The sequence below is a fragment of the Podarcis erhardii genome (assembly GCF_964252035.2).
Source record: "Podarcis erhardii genome assembly, chromosome: 3".
NCBI classification, from domain to species: domain Eukaryota; kingdom Metazoa; phylum Chordata; class Lepidosauria; order Squamata; family Lacertidae; genus Podarcis; species Podarcis erhardii.
In genome coordinates, this window is record NC_138507.1 from 9,047,345 (window position 1) to 9,066,960 (window position 19,616).

The following is a 19,616-nucleotide window of genomic DNA, read 5'->3' on the forward strand; positions in this document are numbered from 1 at the left end:
GGATGATTAAACAAAGCAAGGGAAAAGCACCACTCAAATCACTAATGCTATAAAGTTTTACAGGTAAAACCAACTCTTTTGAGGTTGTAAAATTTTATACAGGCAGTGCCATGTTTCTGGACTTCTGGAAGAAACTGTGATGCACAACCTCGCATCACTTTAAATATAAATGTATTAGTGGGACAAACATTCCAACATGATAACTTGCTGTAATACAATCTCATCTGCCAGTCATTTTTGTTTCTCCTCCACCAGATCTGGTAGCCAAGATAAAGGACTTTGTACAGGTCTGTAAAAGCAGTTTGTGTATAATACATTATCCACGCTCTTCTCAAAAAAGAAGAGCAGGATGTGAAATTTTGCTTCATCATGGGAAGAGTTAGTAGCAGTTCTGAAATAATCCAGCTAATCTGCATAATCAGATAAACCTTGCTTTTATTTTCATGTTAAGGCATTATCAGGTGCATATCGACACCAACTCTTGCTTTAGCTAAAACAGACCACTCTTTGTCACGAATCCTTCTAAAAGTAGAATTCCAAGAGTTTCTCAGAAACTTGGTACATTTCTCAACTTGACTGGTGCTTCCAACCTCACTGTCTCATTCACAAAAAGAGCCTGGGTCCAATTGTAAGTGTTATTATTTTTTTTCTTCTCCATTCCATTAACCTCTGACAGCAGTTGACTTAATAACAGTCTCAGCACTTTTATTAAGCATGCAAGACTAACAAAACTTTGGCAATGCGTAAGTGTAACACAGTGACAAGAAGAGAGAGCGTTTTAACAATTAAATCTTCTAATACTGGCTTCACAGTGTGGAAATTGTGCTACATCCACCAAAAGAGGGCCCAGTCTACTCATATATTTAGTACTTCACCCCAGGAACAAACTCCTTTGCATTTGGATTCAGATTACTCTTGACCTGGAGGGGGGAAAAAAAGACATTATAGATTGAGTTTATGGAGCAAAATGCGTCTATGACGCATTTGCACAAGGTTCAAGTTCTTAACAGCCAAGAGCTGCAAGATGCAATCACAGAAAAATATTCTAAAGAACAAGGTAGTCTTATCATAGAAACAAAAGAAGTTGCCTTATACGGGGGTCAAACTAGTTGATCATATAGCCCAGTACTGTCTGCTCTGAGGGCCAGTGACTCTCCAGTAGTGGTGTCCAAACTTTTTTCAAAGAGGGCCAGATTTGATGAAGTGAACATGCATGAGATGAGGGCCAACCAAAGCTGTTAAGCTTTTCTTAGGATTTTACCCCAGGAAATAAACTGCCACAGAGGCTGGATTAAACCAAACAGCAGGCTGAATTAGGCCCCCGAAACAGACTATGGACATGCCTGCTTCTCCAGGATCTCAGGCCAGAAGTCTTTGCCATCATGCACTAATCCTTTTAGCTGGAGATTACAGTGTCTTGTTGGCATCAAGAGACACTGGAGTGTGCCTCCGGGGCTGAAGTCAAAGAAGAAGAAGAAGAAGAGTTTGGATTTGATATCCCGCCTTTCACTCCCTTTAAGGAGTCTCAAAGCGGCTAACATTCTCCTTTCCCTTCCTCCCCCACAACAAACACTCTGTGAGGTGAGTGGGGCTGAGAGACAGAAGTGTGACTGGCCCAAGTGCTAACCCAGTGTGTTAGCAACACCGAAGTGACCGCTTCGCGGTGCAAACCTGGGCAGCGTGTATGGAGGTCCTGGGCTGCTCAGATGACAAGCCTCACTAATGTGGTGCAAAGGAAAGCAGCTTAGCAGCAGGAATTGCAGGAAGGAGGCATACAAGGCTCCATCCACTCTGGATTTGTGTCTCGTTTACTCCTTAGCCCTTTCTTCTCCCGAAAACATCCTGCGAGGCAGCTGGAGGTTGAGCACCCGAGTTTTCCTTCTCCTGGATGAGCTACCTTTCCAGGTTGTCAAGCTCCATCTGCCCCTCACTTCCCTCTACAGCTCGTGCAGAAACCGCCTTGTCGACTGTTGGACCCAATCTTGGTCTCATCCACTCAATCTGCCGGACTCTGTCTTCACATGCAGAGGAAGTCCTGAACTCACCAAGACTGAGTTAGCATGTTCTCTGCTACTGAGCTAAAGCCCCTGGGCACAAACATTAAATTTTTAATGTTTAAGATTAAGAAACTGTTGTAAAAACCATAGAGAAACCTCACTGTTTGTCAAGGACAGAGTTATCTGAAAGTTGAATGTAGGGCTTGAAGGATCCTTGGTGTTTACCAATTATTTTTATTGATTTTCCACAGTTTTGAACAAATTGTCACCAAATTAATACCGATCCTTGGATGTTTAGCCCCCTCCATGATATATAAAGAGTATTTAGGAAATTCCCTTCTTAAGAGTACACCGTAATACATTTGGTACAAGCCTATTAGCTTCTATTAAAAAACCATGCCTATGGATTCACAGCCATGTCACAAAAGAAGTCAAAGAGCCTAACTCACAGGCTCACCTAATTAGATAATGGATTAAAACAGAGCAGCCTGGATGTCTTACTCATTGTTCCCAATTCTAAACTTAACAGTGAATCCTTAACCATCAACAGCAAAAACATTAATGTGGCAATTTAGATGTTATTTTGTGGTTACTTTTAAGTAGTTCTGGTTTTAACGTAACACACCAGAGTTCCTGAATACTGCATTCTTGTTTATTATTGTACCTGAGGCTTCACTATGACTTTTTTTGTCACTGCACTTTTAACACGAGGTTCCTATCAATGAAAGAAATAGCAAAGATTCACATGTTTCTGCAAGTTTATCCGTCCAAAAACAACTGCTTTGATAACTTCTGCTGAATTTGTGTGCAGAGTATGTACTAAGGTAGGAAACTCCCAAATTGTGAGCCAGCTCACACAAATGTGCTTTATTAAGTAAGGACTCTGGTGAGGTTGTCAAAATTACCTGCCTCTCAGAGAAGATTGATAGGCAAGGGAAAAAAATATACAGGGCAGCAATTCACACAAATATTGCAGGTGAGCTCCCCCTGTGGGAAGGCAATTGTTCAGTCTAGGCATTGTGGTTCATGTGCACATAAGAAAGAAACTTCAATGGAACTGACTTCAATGGAACTGCTCAGGCAGATATTTTTAGGTGCCCACAAGTAGCTGAACTTTGGTCCCAATGAAATCAATGGTGCCAAAATGCAACTAACTTTGGGTCTACTCCAATATTCAGCCAATTTCCCTCATTTTAGTCATTATCTAGGCTCAAGGTGTTTTTGGAACAGACTTGGAAAGTGCGAGGAAAGGAAAATACGTTACCTTGGCTAGTTCTATGCTTTTAGTCTACTAAAATTGGAGGCACACTTCGTTCATCGATCCCAAAGTATTGCCTTTTTAAATTCAGAAGATTGCACCGAGCCTCCCAGCATTTGGGATATGTGTTATTACAATTTGCACGCTACCAACGGACTTGATAGTATGGCAGGTGCTAGACAGACATGGAGGCCACCTCCAGCTTCAGCCACCAGACATGCAAGCCACATTGTCACAGAATCCAAAAGCCAAAATGAGAGCTGCTCCGTAGGTCTACAAGCACATTTTCCCTCTCTTAACCACCTAGCCCCAGACTATTTCTCCTAGACTCTTAACTCTCAAACATGCTTTCCTTATTTCTCTCCATTCTTTCTACTGCAAAGACATTAAGTGGGAGGGAGAGGGGAGAAGGAGAACAAGACAGAAGAGGAGGTTCTGTTATGAAGTGGCTTGATTTCCTTCATTTACTTTTTTTTAGCTCCTCTTTGAAATAAATACCTGACAAGGATTGTAGGCAGTCTTGGTACAAATAAACTCAAGTGTTTAAAACCAGGCACTTACCACCAGATCTTCCAGCGACGAACTGTCACTGATAACAAGATCATTGAGCTGGTCCTGAATTTGATCCATCGTTTGCGGGAGATCTCTGGCTGGAATAAACCACTCATGTTCTTCCTCCTCTTCCAGCATTTCTTGGAAGCAACGTTCTATAAATTCTTCTTCCCACAACTCCTCTTCGATCTGTATTTAAAACATAGGAGAGAAACTTTACCATTACCGCAGCCACCAATCTTAAGGCTTCTTCACAGGGGTCACGCACAGAAAATGCTACAGCACTGCTCAACCAACTACTTAACAGTATTTTCATCATGGAAAATAAAGGTTTTTGGGGTTTGTTTGTTTTTAAATTCAGCTGGTTCTAGCAAGAGTCATATTTTCCAGCAAGTAGCCTTAACGTGGCAAGTTTGTGCAATAATTTAGTTGCACAATAGTTTATTTCCTTTAGTTCCCATCCCACATGAGCTGACAACACATCCTATGTAAAACGAGGCAGGCTAACTTTAATGACAGCTACTAAGAGCATGGGAAGTAAGACCCAAATGAAAAATGGCTGGGGGGCGGGGGGAGTCTGAGAGGCCATCAGAACACACCTCACTTCTTTCCTAACACTAATATGAGTTTGTTTGAAATTGCCTTTTCACTTTACTTCTTATTCTTGTAATATAGCAACGCATAGCATTTAACCCGATATTATTATTATTAATTTATTATTTATACCCCGCCCATCTGTCTGGGTTTCCCAGCCTTTCTGGGCGGCTTCCAACAGAACACTAAAATACAATAACCTATTAAACATTAAAAGCTTCCTTAAACAGGGTATTCTTCAGATGTCTTCTAAAAGTCTGGTAGTTATTTTTCTCTTTGACATTTGGTGGGAGGGTGTTCCACAGGGAGGGTGCCACTACCGAGAAGGCCCCCTGTCTGGTTTCCTGCAACTTGGCTTCTCGCAGCGAGGGAACTGCCAGAAGGCCCTCGGCGCTGGACCTCTGTGTCTGGGCAGAACGACGGAGGTGGAGACGCTCCTTCAGGTCTACGGGGCCGAGGCTGTTTAGGGCTTTAAAGGTCAGCACCAACACTTTGAATTGTGCTCGGAAACGTACTGGGAGCCAGTGTAGGTCTTTCAAGACCCGTGTTATATGGTCTTGGCAACTGCTCCCAGTCACCAATCTAACTGCCGCATTCTGGATTAGTTGTAGTTTCTGGGTCACCTTCAAAGGTAGCCCCACATAGATAATCACTGATACTATTTGACAGTGGAATATGAGGGTTAGAAATGGCTAGTAAGTTAAAAATTACACATGGCAAGGAATTCTTCAATCTCAGAAGGCCTTGCTAACTTGTGTACCGTATTTTTCGCTCCATAGGGCGCACCTGACCATAAGGCGCGCCTAGTTTTTAGAGGAGGAAAACATGAAAAAAAATATTCTGAATCAAATGTTGTACTAAACTATTTAAAGCAGCAAAGCGGGTGGCTCCTGTCCGCTTTGCTGCTTTAAAGCGAGCCTCAGAGGAGGGAAGGAAGGGGAACCATGGCTTACCTAAGTCCAGTTAATAATGCTGAGCCTGATTTTATATGCATCTCAAAGCCCTTGACATATATACATTATAATGACAAGCCGAGATAGGCCTCCTGCATAGGAGGAGGGGAGGAGAAGAGAGGGAGCCATCATAGCTCAATAGGGAGAGCATGGAGAAGATCCCAAGTTCAGTCCTTGAAAGCTTCTCCAGGTAGGACTGAAGGTGTGTCTCCTGAAACCCAGGTGAGCCTCTGCCCATCAGTGAAGACAAAACTGAGCTAAATGGGCTCAGGGGTCCTGACGTGGTACAGGGAAGGTCCCTCTGTTCCTGTTTAAATTAGCCCTTTCTTCAGAACCATGGGGACTACAATCTTAGTTTGTCTTTAAAGGGAACAGCTGAAACCTCAGTGGCTTTGCATGCAGAACACCACACATTCAATCCCCAGCCTCTCCAGGCCTGAAACTCTGGCAAACTGCTGCCAGTCAGTGTTGACATTACTAAGCTAGATGGAGTAGTGGGTCCGACTCCTTATAAGGCAGCTTCCTAGGATCCCATTAATGCTTCAGATCTGGGTGTGAGGCTTCCTGTCACGTTTAGTGTGGCGAGGGTGGTTCTTTGCACATCTGGAAGATGACTGTGTCACCTCCCATCACCCTCTTGAAGGTGCTTTTACAGCTCAGGGAAAAGGGCAGGCAGCCACAGCATGTGTAGACTGTAGCATCCTGAATTAAGGGAGGGATTCCCCTTGCAGCCAAAGGGTTGTTTGAGGCCACCACGAAAGAGCTGATCTGAAGCTTGAAACCAGGACTTGCTCTTGAACCATGCTGCCCCTCCAGCTGCCAATGCCATCCATCGGCTGCCACCCATCGTTCTGCCTGGACACTGAGGTCCAGCGCCGAGGGCCTTCTGGCGGTTCCCTCATTACGAGAAGCAAAGCTACAGAGAACCAGGCAGAGGGCTTTCTCGGTAGTGGCGCCTGCCCTGTGGAACGCCCTCCCATCAGATGTCAAAGCGATAAATAACTACCTGACATTCAGAAGGCATCTTAAGGCAGCCCTGTTCAGGGAAGTTTTTAATCTGTGATATTTTAGTGTATTTTTGGTTTCTATGGAAGCCGCCCAGAGTGGCTGGGGAAACCCAGCCAGATGGGCGGGGTACAAATAAATAATAATAATAATAATAATAATAATAATAATAATAATAATTATCATCATCATCCATGTGTGAATATCAAGTGTGGGTTGTGTCCAGGAACCTGGGAGGATTTATTTCACATGAATGCATGTTTTCGTCTTTAAATAAACAGCCCATGCAAGTTTCCAGCTCTTATGGCCATACCTGGCTGTCTCAGTGGAAATCTGGGGAGGCTGAGGTGGACTTTCCAGTGGTCAAAGTCTTCCTGCCCAGCATCTATTTCCTGCCCTCTTTCCCCACTGAACCCCCGAACCCTACTTCAAAGCAAGCCACGGAGGGGATTCCCTCCACTTTGAAGCAGGAAAGTGGGAGAGGAGCTGCTTACACAAGTGTAAGCTGCTCCCCTCCCACTTTCCTGCTTCAAAGGGAGCCCGGGAGGAGGGAATCCGCTGCAGCCTTGAGCAGCGAGAAGGATCCATGGGTCCCCTCCTTCCCTCCTCTGTGGTTGCTTTGAAGCAGGAAAGTGGGAGAGGAGCTGTTTACACGGGTGTAAGCTGCTCCTTACACGGGTGTAAGCTGCTCCCCTCCCACTTTCCTGCTTCAATGCAGCCTCGAGCAGCGAGGATCCATGAGTCCCCTCCTCCCCTCCTCCGTGGTTGCTTTGAAGCAGGAAATTGGGAGAGGAGCTGCTTACACGGGTGTAAGCGGCTTCCCTCCCACTTTGCTGCTTCTAAGCGAGCCAGCAGCCGCGGGTTTACAATGAGCCGGAAGGAGCAACAGACGGCTGTCCCTCCTCCCGCCTCCCTGTAAACCCAGCCAGAGCTGCAGACACACTCTATGCAGATCTTGCTTTAAAGGCAGAGCTGCGCAGAGCTTGTCGGGAGCAGCGGCTCTTGCTGGCTCGCTCCATAAGACGCACAGACATTTCCCCTTACTTTTTAAGGGGGGAAAAGTGCGTCCAATGGTGCGAAAAATACGGTATTTATTTAGCATTCAGGGGCAAAACTAGGCTTTATTTCATCTGGGTCAAAGACTCCTTTTGCCTCCACCATGTGCATTTGTGTGTACACACACACACACACACACACACACACACACACAGCCTGGGAGCCTCAATGGCACTCTTCTGGAAAATTCACCCGGTGCAATAAACCTGGCTAGCCCCCCCCCCCAATAGCTACAGCACTGAGCATTCCTCTATATCTAAGTATCCAATTTAAGCAGAGAGCAGAGATTAAGCAACTGGAGTACCAAGCTGTGTTTCAGAATGAGAGACAAGACTATCAAGGAAAGAACTGGAAGAAAATATAGGCAAATGAGATACATGTTGAGAGAACAAAAATTCTTTGCAAAGGCTATATCTGCAGAAAAGAGGCAAGAGTCCTTCTGAAATTTCCAATAAAATATGATACCAAATAACACCCCCCCCCAAAAAAAACCACACTTCTTCTTTACACATATGGAAGGTGTCACATTATCTGCTCACCCACCTGTCTGTTGAACTCCTCCTCGTTTTCCATCCACATATACTCAGCAAATGGATTATCATCTTCATGAGAGTGACCATTCATGATCACATCTTCATTGATAATGCTTGGACTAGTACTCCTGCGACTTGGGTCTTTCATGGTTGTGCCTTTGAGCTTAAGCCTGAAAGGGGGGAAAAAAACACCATGGTCTTAAAGACGCTCAGTCCAATCCATAATTGCACTTACTTGAAAGTTCCCTGTTGATTTCAGTGAAACATGATCCAGTGTCTGCAATGCTGGAAGAGACACAGTTTGGGAAGACTTGTTCCTGCATTTTCCTCCTCAAGCAGTGGAGACGGAATATCTATGGACAAGTATCTAACACTTTATGTGACTATGCATGTATCAAAATTCTCCTATTGGCCCTTTTAGGGTCGAAACCAAACACAAAGATTAAAACCTGTATTTTACACGGACTGTGAAAAATAATGCAATTATGGTCCAAGTTAGACAATATGCAAGGCAAAACTGACTTGTTTGACAATCTGAGAAATAGTGGAGAGCAGTTCTGATAATTTCTGGCAGAAAGATTAACGGATAGCAAAGGGTCCTTCATCTTCCTCAAAGCCTTTCCTGCAAGGTTGTATTTTGTCATCTCTACACACTCCTCTCTCTCTCTCTGTGTGTGTGTGTGTGTGTGGGTGTGTCCAATAGTCAATATTCAATCAGGTTTGAACAAGATGCTATCTAAGTACCCTTTGGATGCAAGGAAACTGACTGGTAATTGAAATATAAGAGCAAGGCAATAATATCTAGCATATTTTCTGACTGGGGGAGGGATGAGAAGATGCAGACAACTTTAATTGGTGGTGTTTAGCCTTGCCAGTCTCCGCTTTGTAGTACAGTGGTGCCTCGCAAGACGAAATTAATTCGTTCCGCAAGTTTTTTCTTCTTGCGAGTTTTTCGTCTTGCGAAGCACGGTTTCCCATAGGAATGCATTGAAAATCAATCAATGCGTTCCTATGGAGACCGTCCGTGGACAGAGGGGAAGCACCGCGCGCCTTCCCCTCTGTCCCCAGACCTGTTTAAAGCAAGGGGCGGCGGGGAGAAGATTGCTTCTCCCCGTTGCCTGCCCCGCAATCTCCGGGGACAGAGGGGAAGGCGCGCGAGAGGCGTTCGTCTTGCGGGGCACCACTGTAGATGCAGATTACAATGTTAAGCTAATGTATCTTTCATCAGCTCCCATATTGAAAGATGTCTCAAATCCTTTCCATCTAATGAATACCTTGCTGTCTTCATTCACATGTTGGAACCCTGAGGTGAAACAGCTCTTTATGGGGTTTCCCTTGAGAATTATATTCAGAAGTTTAATTTGGTGCAAAACATGATAGGACTTGATCTCTCAACAGTGTTACATTCATGGCTGTGGGGTGCTAGAAATGTTTGAACCTGAGATTTTCTGATGTTCCAAGTTGAATGTTTTACCTTTATTTACTAAGCAAAACTAAACAGCTGTGCCATGTTAAGTTTTGACACGCTGCACAACACTCAAACCAACAGCCAGAAAAAAACCCTGAAAATATGACTGGCAAAAAGATTCACTTAAGTGTACTTAAAAGTGGCTTTGCCTCAAATGCAAAGCATTAATGGGGGGTGGGGTGGGGAATAAAATAGTGCAAATATTTAAATATGTGTAAAATCAGTAGCACACATTCCCTTCCACCATTTAAATTTGAAGGAAAAATTAAGGCACTGGGCATTTTTAGCACACTAATTTTAGTATGCCTAAAGCATTGTGTGTATGGGATGCCACTCTTGTCCACTTGCTCCTCCCCAGTCTTTCTGCTGTTGCACTAAGTCATGTTTTGGCTTAGCATGTCATCCAAACCCAGGCTAATGCTTTAGCTCCTTCCTGACAAACCGTGAGCTCTAACCAAGTTTGTCATATGGTTGATGGGCTGTGGTTTGTCCAGGAGTGCTAAACCATGATCTCATGAACAGGAAGCAGCAAAGCTACTGCAATCTCTTCTCCTAGAGACTTCTGAGAAGTCATGGTTTGATGCAGCATAACATACAAACCTGGCCAAAGTCTGTAAAACCACTTTCACTGTGTATTAGTTCCAGTTGAGATGGAGATAAATCTTACTTAGTACTGGTAGGAGCACCATTCTCTTTTGCTAAAGAATGGTTCTACCTGCAAAAACTTGGCAGGCAACTTAATTGCACTTTGTCCTTCTCACTACAACCGATGCAACTTTGAAAGCTGTTCAGTTTGGGAGGGGGGTACTGTTTCTTGTTATGTTACCAAGTTAAGATATAAAATATATTTTAATATTTTTTAACATAGTTAAAAATAGTCTAAGGTAAAGGGACCCCTGACCATTAGGTCCAGTCATGGCCGACTCTGGGGTTGCGGCGCTCATCTCGCTTTATTGGCCGAGGGAGCCGGCGTACAGCTTCCGGGTCATGTGGCCAGCATGACTAAGCCGCTTCTGGCAAAACAGAGCAGCGCACGGAAATGCCGTTTACCTTCCCGCTAGAGCGGTACCTATTTATCTACTTGCACTTTGAGGTGCTTTTGAACTGCTAGGTTGGCAGGAGCTGGGACTGAGCAACGGGAGCTCACTCCATCGCGGGGATTCGAACCGCCGACCTTCTGATCAGCAAGTCCTAGGCTCTGTGGTCACACACCAATAGTCCACTAATGTGTGCCCTGGAATGTCACTACTTTCTGCACCCAAAGCAAGATGCCTGGGCTTTGAACCACAAAAGCCCTCAACCGTGTGGACCTAACAAATCTCAGAAGTATATTCGTTCCTTTACTCCTTCTTTAACACCAAAATGTGCCTTCTTGGCTGGACCATCATGTAACTAGATTGATCAATAAGGGGCAGGCAAGAGGGATATTCAGTGTGGTTATCATAGTTGATGAATGTCCTTCACCCTAGCAGTCTATCAAATTCTGACTCTGAACACCTTCTCAAAGCATTGCAAGGCTTTCCTGTTTGGGGTGGCTTCAAGGGCTAGTAAGCAGCAGTATTAGAAACAGAAATACGAAAGCTAGGAGCTAAATGGCACCTTAAACCTAGGTTATGGGTGTAACAATTGAATGTCTAGGCACACTTTTTATAACAAGAAGATGAAGCTGGAAATGAACGAACTGCAGCTAAAATCTTGTGTTCACTTTTCACATGGTCTAGTCCTCATCTGAAGACTGCAAAAAACATATCCGTGCTTCCCCTGCCAGCCACCCTAATATTCTTAAGAGGGTCCCTTCTACAGTCTTCAGAGTGGCTGGAAGTGGGGAGACAGAAAAAGGTCCTCCTTTCCTTCCACTGTGCAGAAAAGCCCAGGATTTTCCCTAAACCCCCTTTCCTTCACATAAATATATATATTTGGCACCACAATTAACACATATTAAAGGTCTATACAACTGATGGCAGAGACACCCATCTTGAGTGTCCAGTCCTTCAATGATCCCACTTCAAAATTTGTTTTGGTTTTAAGCAATACTGTGAGAGTCTGAGGTAGATAACACTTTAACATACACCAGTTAAACCACCATAACTAACTGGCTAGTATATTACAAATTAAAAGCACATCATACATTAAAAGTACATTAACAAGGCAACGAAAGCCTAAGCAAAACATGTTGGGTTTAAAAAGAAAAAATAAAGTTTTCAGGTCCCCTATCCATGCACATTCTACTTGGGAGGAAGCCCCATTTAACTTGGTTGATAATAATGATGATAATGATTATTATTATTATTTATTATTTATACCTCACCCATCTGGCTGGGTTTCCCCAGCCATTCTGGGTGGCTTCCAACAAAACACTAAACTACAATAACCTATTAAACATTAAAAGCTTCCCTAAACAGGGCTGCCTTCAGATGTCTTCTCAAAGTTTGGTAGCTGTTTTTCTCTTTGACATCTGGTGGGAAGGCGTTCAACAGGGCGGGCGCCACTACCGAGAAGGCCCTCTGCCTGGTTCTCTGTAACTTGGCTTCTCGTAGGGAGGGAACTGCCAGAAGGCCCTCGGCACTGGACCTCAGAGTCCAGGCAGAACGATGGAGGTGGAGATGCTCCTTCAGGTATACAGGACCGAGGCCGTTTATGGTTTTAAAGGTCAGCACCAACACTTTGAATTGTGCTCGGAAACGTACTGGGAGCCAGTTTAGATCTTTCAAGACCGGCTGACATTTACTTCTGAGTAACAGCGGCAATTTTAATCTGAAATCTTAGGCCAGGGGTCGGCAAAGTTTTTGTGGCTTGGGCTGGTTCACAGTCCCGCAGATGCAGCGGTGGGCCGGTGTGTGTGTGGGTGCACAAGCGCAAATGCTATTTCCAGCGCTCCTTCCGGCGCGGAGGCGTGCGCAGCTTCCCATTGGCTGCAGGAGCTTCCTGTAGCCAATGGGAAGCTGGCCAGCATCGTGGAAGTCGGTCCCTGCTCTGCTCCGCGCTGGTTTAGTGTGGTGCACGGGAGCAGACCGAGTGGGTGGGCGGGGTCCATGGGCTGGTTAAACAACCCCCATGGGTCGCTTGTGGCCCATGGGCCTTAGGTTGCTGGCCCCTGTCTTAGGCGCAATACTGTGCCCAGAGCTCAGAAACTGCTTGCATTTATGAAATTCCCTGTCGCAAAACGCACCTAGAACAATGGGAGTTTAGAATGCTTGGGAAAGTTATTTATTCCTATATATTTTTTCTGTCTATCCCTCTTTTGTATTATTTCCAGCCTTAACACACTGGAAGCGACGGAAATGTTTTTCAACCACCACTCAGAACACAGAGAGGACTAAGTTCTTATTGGAAACACCCATTGTATATTGTTCTGCCAATGGAGTAAGGAAAGTCCACTTGTTGAAGCGACAAATTCTGCATTTAAAAATAAACCACTATTTAATATAGGGAATCTAACAATCTCTGATGGGTACAAGTTCTCCATCCCTGATTTAACAGACGTTTGGCCATTTGATAACGGAACAGCTCTTTCTGTACACTGAAGGCTTTTTGATGCTGACTTCCCCTGTCTGACAATCCTTCCTTCCAAAGTCCCAACCATCCAGAGCAGATTTTTAGAGACTACAAGGGGCTACATATTAAAGGGGGAGTTGGCAGAAGTGCTCCCCCCCACTCATCTCCCACCAGCAGGCGCATCTTCTGAGCAGAACACTGTAACAAGGGATGCTTATGCTAGAGGATGGGCATGGAGTCAAAGTTACTTAAGTACCAACACTGCGAGAAATACCAGTTATTTTTCTTTCTCTTTTGAGAAGCATGGTCAGGTTTCAAGGTTAGCTCTGCAATACTTAGTTAAGCATTTATTGTCGGACTATACATCATAATAAAGCCCCATGGTGTTTGGAGGGTTTATTACACAGCTGACCAAACATTTCAGAGACTACTTATTAATAGCAAAACTGCTGTAATTATTGTCACTTGCAATTTAAAAGTCTTCTTTACTATAAGTACCATATCTGCTGACTATGTAAACGAGAACACGTTATATTGATGCAACCTTCTGCTACTGCTACAGATTCAAAGATAGGGCCAGAACACTTAAAAGGTTAGTTTTTAAAATGTATCTTGCAAGATGTTCTAGGCTCTGCTTAAAACATCTCTGATTATTACGTTCAAACAAAAAATAATTATTGTTCTGTGTCCACTTTTGATTTCAAAATGTACACCATTTCTATTATTTAGCTTGGGAAACTAGATTGCAAGTCACCTTAGAAATGTCATCATGTTCCTCTCTCCATTTGCAACAATCAAGGGGAGCTGTGTTTAAGTACAGACTTCCCTCTGGCAGCTCTATGTCTCTTCCTACTAAATCCTGCAATTCATAGGATCCTGATGTCAAATGAGATTGTGACGTCACAAACCTCACCTGAGAGAGATGATGTATGTGGGCAAATACCAAACAGTTATATAACTTAGCTCTAAAAGAACCGGTTCTCCATCTACCCTGTGATATTATGTACTGAAACCAATGATATATAATTTGATTCATGGATAAGACAGCTGCAAGGGTAGGCAAGGTCAGTGTATCTTTAATGTTTATTATAATTTTATTCGTGTCTTCTGCAGAAGAGTTCAGATCAGCTTCCATGTGGCTCTCAGGCACTGCTGATGACCAGGTACGGTTGACTTTAGTAGTGAAACTGCATCAAATGTCTTATTTAAATATGCAGAAGACACAACTTTTAGTAGGTACAGCTTTTCTCACACCTGCCCAACCTCTCTCTTCCCCATACGGGAGAGTGTCCTCATTGTATATGGAAATTCTAGATCACTGGCTTCCAAACTGTGCTCAGAGGAATCTTGAGGCTCCTCAGTAACTTACCAGAGGTTTCTGATCAGTAATTGTCAACAAGCTTCACTGAAAAGCAAGCTTGTCCACCATTTCTGAATCTTCTACAAAGCACAATGCAGAGGAATATGGGATATATTATAGAACAGCATCCTGACTTAACACAGGGCAGGAGGCTGTCCCTGCGTACATTAAGTTTCGAAGTTCGTACCAACAATCCTCCACAATGCTCTGGGGTCCCATGGCAGTTTTGCGGGAGTTCCTCATCTGACAAGATAATGTGGAAAAAGTGTTTCTTGGAAGCAAATAGTTTGGAAATATGGCCCTAGATAAAAATGCAAATTAGAGTAAGATTTTTAAAATATATATAAAAACTAATTTGCCTCTTCAAACAGTGAAATATTCTTTACAGAATGAGGGAAAAATAAATGGCTACTGAATTTTGAATCTTCAGCCCAAGTATCAACACACTGTTTTGCAAGCCTGAATGGTACACAAACTATTTCTACCAAAAGAAAATACACACACACACACACACAAAAACAAAACACATTTCTGAAAAAGCCAGGATATAGCAATCTGTTTTAAAGGGCATTAGGAACAGTGACAGTCTGCAACATCAGAAAAACTAAGTAAAGGATTGTTGTGGCCTGTCTTTCCTCCCACTGTTCTCTCTAAAGGTAATATGTAGGTAAGAAATATGATGCCTATACCTGCCAGCTTAACTGTACCTTTCTGGATTCTTGTTTTTCTCTCAGTTAACGAAGAATAAATGTTACTGAGCGAAACTCATCTGATTTACTAATTTTGCTTCAAACACGAAGACTTCAGAGATGGTGCCTAGCAGAATAACCAAAGCACACTATGTCATCCCATCCCATCTTACTTCAGTATCTGATTAGAGAATTCAGAGAGAAAATGAGGCAGAGGAACAGTGGCCAGCAGTCTATTTCTAGGACTCCCAGCAAGAAAGGCGTCAAAACAGCAGCCCTCCTCTGTTTGTCACCATGCAACCAGGATGCAGATGCATGCAGTATGCAGGTTGAGGCTCCTTTTAGTTATCATGGCAAAAATCTGCAGGCAGACAAATTCATGGAGAATAGGTGTTTAAAGTATCTGACTAGGAGTGGGAAGATCCAGGTTCTTATCTCCACTTGGCCATGAAACCCACTGGGTGGCATTTGGTCCATCACAACCTCTCCTACTCTCAGCGTTGTTGAGAGAAGGAAAATGAATAGGAAAGCCACGTAGACCATCCTGAGGCCTTTAGAGGAAAGACAGGATGTAAGTTTATTAAATATACATCCCCCGAACCCTGTGCTCATCACCATAACTTGCTGCATCAAATATTATTTTTATTTGCTTAGCAGATGTACCGCATTTTCCCCTCTATAACACGCAGAATTTTTCTCCTAAAAAGTAAGGGGAAATGTCTGTGCGTGTTATTGAGCGAATGTGTGGTCCCTGGACTGGCGCGAGTGAAGGCAAAAATCAGGCAAATATCAAATCGTCTGGAGAAGGGAAGCCTTGAAAAGAGGAAGCTGCTGCTTTCCTGCATTCTTCCTCAGGGTCTTACTGCCCACCCATTTCTGTTTCGTTACTGTGTTTGCTCAAACGGAACAAAGAGCGGAGAAACCCCCTCCCCTCCAGGCAAGCAGAGGGGAAAGCAGAGCGTCCTTCCTTCTAATTCCTCTCCGGACTCGCAGGCAACATGCAGGGGGGGAGGGAGAGAGAGGGAGAGAGAGAGGGAGCTGGCTGGCTTGGGTGGGTGTGTGGGAACTTTTGCCTTCCTTTCCTCCCTCCGGTAAAACCCCTCTCCTGCATTCTTAGCCAGCTGCTTCTCCGCACACCCCTCTCGGTGCTCCTTGTCCCTTCTATGTTTTTCCTTCCCTCCCCACTTAAAACGTGGTTACAAAGCACGGATCCACATGGATCCTCAGGATTTTTGCATTGGGCTACCCCAAACTCACCATCAAATCACATGTCTGTGGCCACAGCATGAAGCACAAAAATGATACATCCACTGCTTCATTCAGAATTTTTTTTTCTTGTTTTCCTCCTCTAAAAACTATGTGCGTGTTATGGTCAGGTGCGTGTTATCGAGCGAAAAATACGGTATATCCCATCTTTCTTCCAGTACGGAACCCAAGTGGTACAAATGCACTAACATGCCCTGGCCTGCTCATCTTCAGCATGGTGGCAGCTGCCTATGCCCACATTATAACCTGCATATGAAGTTAAATGTGTGTGCCGTGTGACAGCAGTGCTGCCTTCCACCCCTCGTGAATCTAATTATCAGCTTCACTTATGTGAGCCCCATTTGTGTCAATAGGTAAAGGTAAAGGGACCCCTGGCCATTAGTCCAGTCGCAAACGACTCTGGGGTTGCAGCGCTCATGTCGCTTTATTGGCCAAGGAAGCCAGTGTACAGCTTCCGGGTCATGTGGCCAGCATAACTAAGCTGCTTCTGGCGAACCAGAGCAGCGCACGGAAACATTGTTTACCTTTCCGCCGGAAAGGTAAACCTATTTATCTACTTGCACTTTTACGTGCTTTCGAACTGCTAGGATGGCAGGAGCAGGGACCGAGCAACAGGAGCTCACCGCGTTGTGGGGATTCGAACCACCGACCTTCCGATCGGCAAGACCTAGGCCCTGTGGTTTAACCCACAGCACTACCCGTATCCCTATTTGTGTCAATACATCTCTTCAAATAATACAGACACTTTGATGGAGCCCATGCAGTGTTTCTCAAACTAGGGTTCTCAATTGTTGTTGGACGAAAACTCCCTGTTAGCTAGGGGACAATGGGAGTTGTCGTCCAACAACACCCAGGGACCCAAGATGTTTGAGAAACGCTGGGCTAGGGCCCAGGAGTTCAAAATCCCTGTGAAAGCCAGTGCTACCTCACAGGCTTGTTGATAAAGCGGGGATGGTGAGAACCTGAGCTCCTTGGATGGAAAGGAGGGTTGTAAACATGGTAAAGGTAAAGGGACCCCTGACCATTACGTCCAGCGGTGGCCGACTCTGGGGTTGCGGCGCTCATCTTGCTTTATTGGCCGAGGGAGCCAGTGTACATCTTCCGGGTCATGTGGCCAGCATGACTAAGCCGCTTCTGGCAAACCAGAGCAGCGCACGGAAATGCCGTTTACCTTCCCGCCGGAGCGGTACCTATTTATCTACTTGCACTTTGACGTGCTTTCGAACTGCTAGGTTGGCAGGAGCAGGGACCGAGCAATGGCAGCTCACCCCCTCGCGGGGATTCGAACCGCCGACCTTCTGATCGGCAAGTCCTAGGCTCTGTGGTTAAACCCACAGCGCCAACTGTGTGCCTTAAAACATGGCAAACAAACAAATATATACAACAGCCCTCTATATTGTGTTCACCACCACCACTGCTGCTTTCCTTTCTGCAGAGGAAAACAACAAGACAGAGCACGACACTCTTAATCTCAGGGTCGTTGGTTCGAGCCCCACGTTGGGCCAAAGATGCCTGCATTGCAGAGGGTTGGACTGGATGACCCCCAGGGTCCCTATATGAACGAAAAGCCCCCCTCCCCCCCAAAAAAACCCCACTTCAGTCCTCCCTTGCCTTGGTCAAGATGCTAAGCCAAAGCAAAGAGCACAAGGCAAAGCAAGACTGGAGGAGCAGGTCTCTAACTAGGCCTTCGCTTAAGCCCCGCCCCTCATCGCTTAAGCCCCGCCCCTACCCTCTTTGTTCGCCGCCTGAAGAGCGCGCAGGCCCCGCCCCCTGAGAGAGGGAGGCGGGGGGGGCGAAGCGTTCGAAGTCCACTTAGACGCGGAAAGCCGTGGCACGTATCCCATCATGCACCACGCCCCTAACAGACAGGTACGCTGCCCCGGGTACCCGGATGAAGGGGGGAAAAACACACACCCTCCAACCCCCCAACAGGCGCCATTAGGCCGCTCTCCGACTACCACCCCCCCTCGCTTCTCCTTCTTTCCCCTCAGAGGGATTCGTCGTCGTCCTGCCCCCCCCCCGAAAGGTTCCCCTCACGCGGGGTGTGGGCGGCAAAGGGAGACCGACGTCCACGGCGCCGCCTCAGAGCGCTAGGCCCCGGCCCCCTCCCGCTGCAGCCGCACCTTTCGAAGAAGTGGGTCAGCCGCTCCTCGCCGCTCTCTGCTCGGCTGCCTCGCTTCTCCTTCGCCGCCCCCTTCTCTTTGGAAACACAACAACCGGGCCCCCCCCCTTCCCTCTCCAACCTATCTCTCCGCAGGCCGGATGTGAGGTCACTTCCGCCGTCTTGCGGCCGTCTCTATGGTCTCCGCTCGGGCTTCCTCTCTGAAAATATACGCAGGCCGCAGTCACCACAGAGCTACGAAATAGGGGGAAGACACTCTGGGGTTGGCCGGAAGTCGTGCCGCAGCGGGACTCTCTTGTTATTTTTCCTACCTCTATGGTCGCCATTTTTCCAAGAGGGAGGAAAAAAGACGCTGTGAATATAAGGGAAATATAGGAAGGTGTGCAGCTGCTGAAAAATAAATTGTTCCGACAGTGAAGTGGACCCTCTCGGAAGGTTGTGGACTCTCCTTCCATAGAATCATAGAGTTGGAAGAGACCACAAGGGCCATCGAGTCCACCCCCCTGCCAAGCAGGAAACACCATCAGAGCACTCCTGACATATGGCCATCCGTCATGATCATGATCTAGATGAGATCGTGCACTGCTGGTTAAATGACCCTTTGAGTCCTTTCCAATTCTATGGTTTGATTTTACACATGCCAACTTAATTGGGACTAGGGATCTCTCCCCCACCAGAAAAAGGCGACTTCTGCGCAGCTTTTAAGATACTGATAATTTTAGGCCAACAAAGGTCCGTATAGTTCAAGCCATGGTTTTCCCAGTAGTGATGTATGAAAGTGAGAGCTGGACCATCAAGAAGGCTGATCGCCGAAGAATGGATGCTTTTGAATTCTGGTGCTGGAGGAGACTCTTGAGAGTCCCATGGACTGCAAGAAGATCAAACCTATCCATTCTGAAGGAAATCAGCCCTGAGTGCTCACTGGAAGGAAAGATCCTGAAGCTGAGGCTCCAATACTTTGGCCTCCTCATGAGAAGAGAAGACTCCCTGGAAAAGACCAGCAGAGGATGAGATGGTTGGATAGAATCATAGAGTTGGAAGAGACCACAAGGGCCATCGAGTCCAACCCCCTGCCAAGCAGGAAACAGATAGTGTTCTTGAAGCTACAGTACCAGCATGAGTTTGACCAAACTGTGGGAGGCAGTGGAAGACAGGAGTGCCTGGCGTGCTTTGGTCCATGGGGTCACGAAGAGTCGGACACGACTAAACAACAAATTTTAGGCATCCTGCTTAAAATGACATTCAACAGATCTGCCAGTCCCTCATAA

General features: G+C 45.5%; 1 protein-coding gene across 3 annotated transcripts; it reads right to left on the reverse strand.

Annotated features, from left to right (window-relative positions):
- Positions 1-679: 679 nt before the first annotated feature.
- Positions 680-18,493, reverse strand: PAIP2 (poly(A) binding protein interacting protein 2). 3 transcript variants are annotated; one of them, XM_081855774.1, is made up of 4 exons: positions 18,350-18,493; positions 7,959-8,118; positions 3,817-3,996; positions 680-920 (listed from the first exon to the last, which is right to left on the reverse strand). In XM_081855774.1, exons 2-4 carry the CDS (start codon positions 8,094-8,096, stop codon positions 864-866), a joined length of 375 nt encoding a protein of 124 aa, XP_081711900.1. In that variant the 5' UTR covers positions 8,097-8,118; positions 18,350-18,493; the 3' UTR covers positions 680-863. The 3 variants fall into 3 exon arrangements, with proteins under 3 accessions (XP_081711900.1, XP_081711901.1, XP_081711899.1); XM_081855775.1 differs by having other exon boundaries at positions 18,470-18,492; XM_081855773.1 differs by lacking the exon at positions 18,350-18,493 and adding an exon at positions 13,666-13,807.
- Between the last annotated feature and the right edge of the window lie 1,123 nt (positions 18,494-19,616).

Excerpts from the sequence above, each read along its gene's own strand:
- PAIP2 (XM_081855773.1), bottom strand. Across the intron at positions 3,997-7,958 it reads AGGAGGAGTTCAACAGACAG|ATCGAAGAGGAGTTGTGGGA; the intron begins GTGGGTGAGCAG and ends TTTTAAATACAG. Across the intron at positions 921-3,816 it reads CGTCGCTGGAAGATCTGGTG|GTCAAGAGTAATCTGAATCC; the intron begins GTAAGTGCCTGG and ends TCCCCCCTCCAG.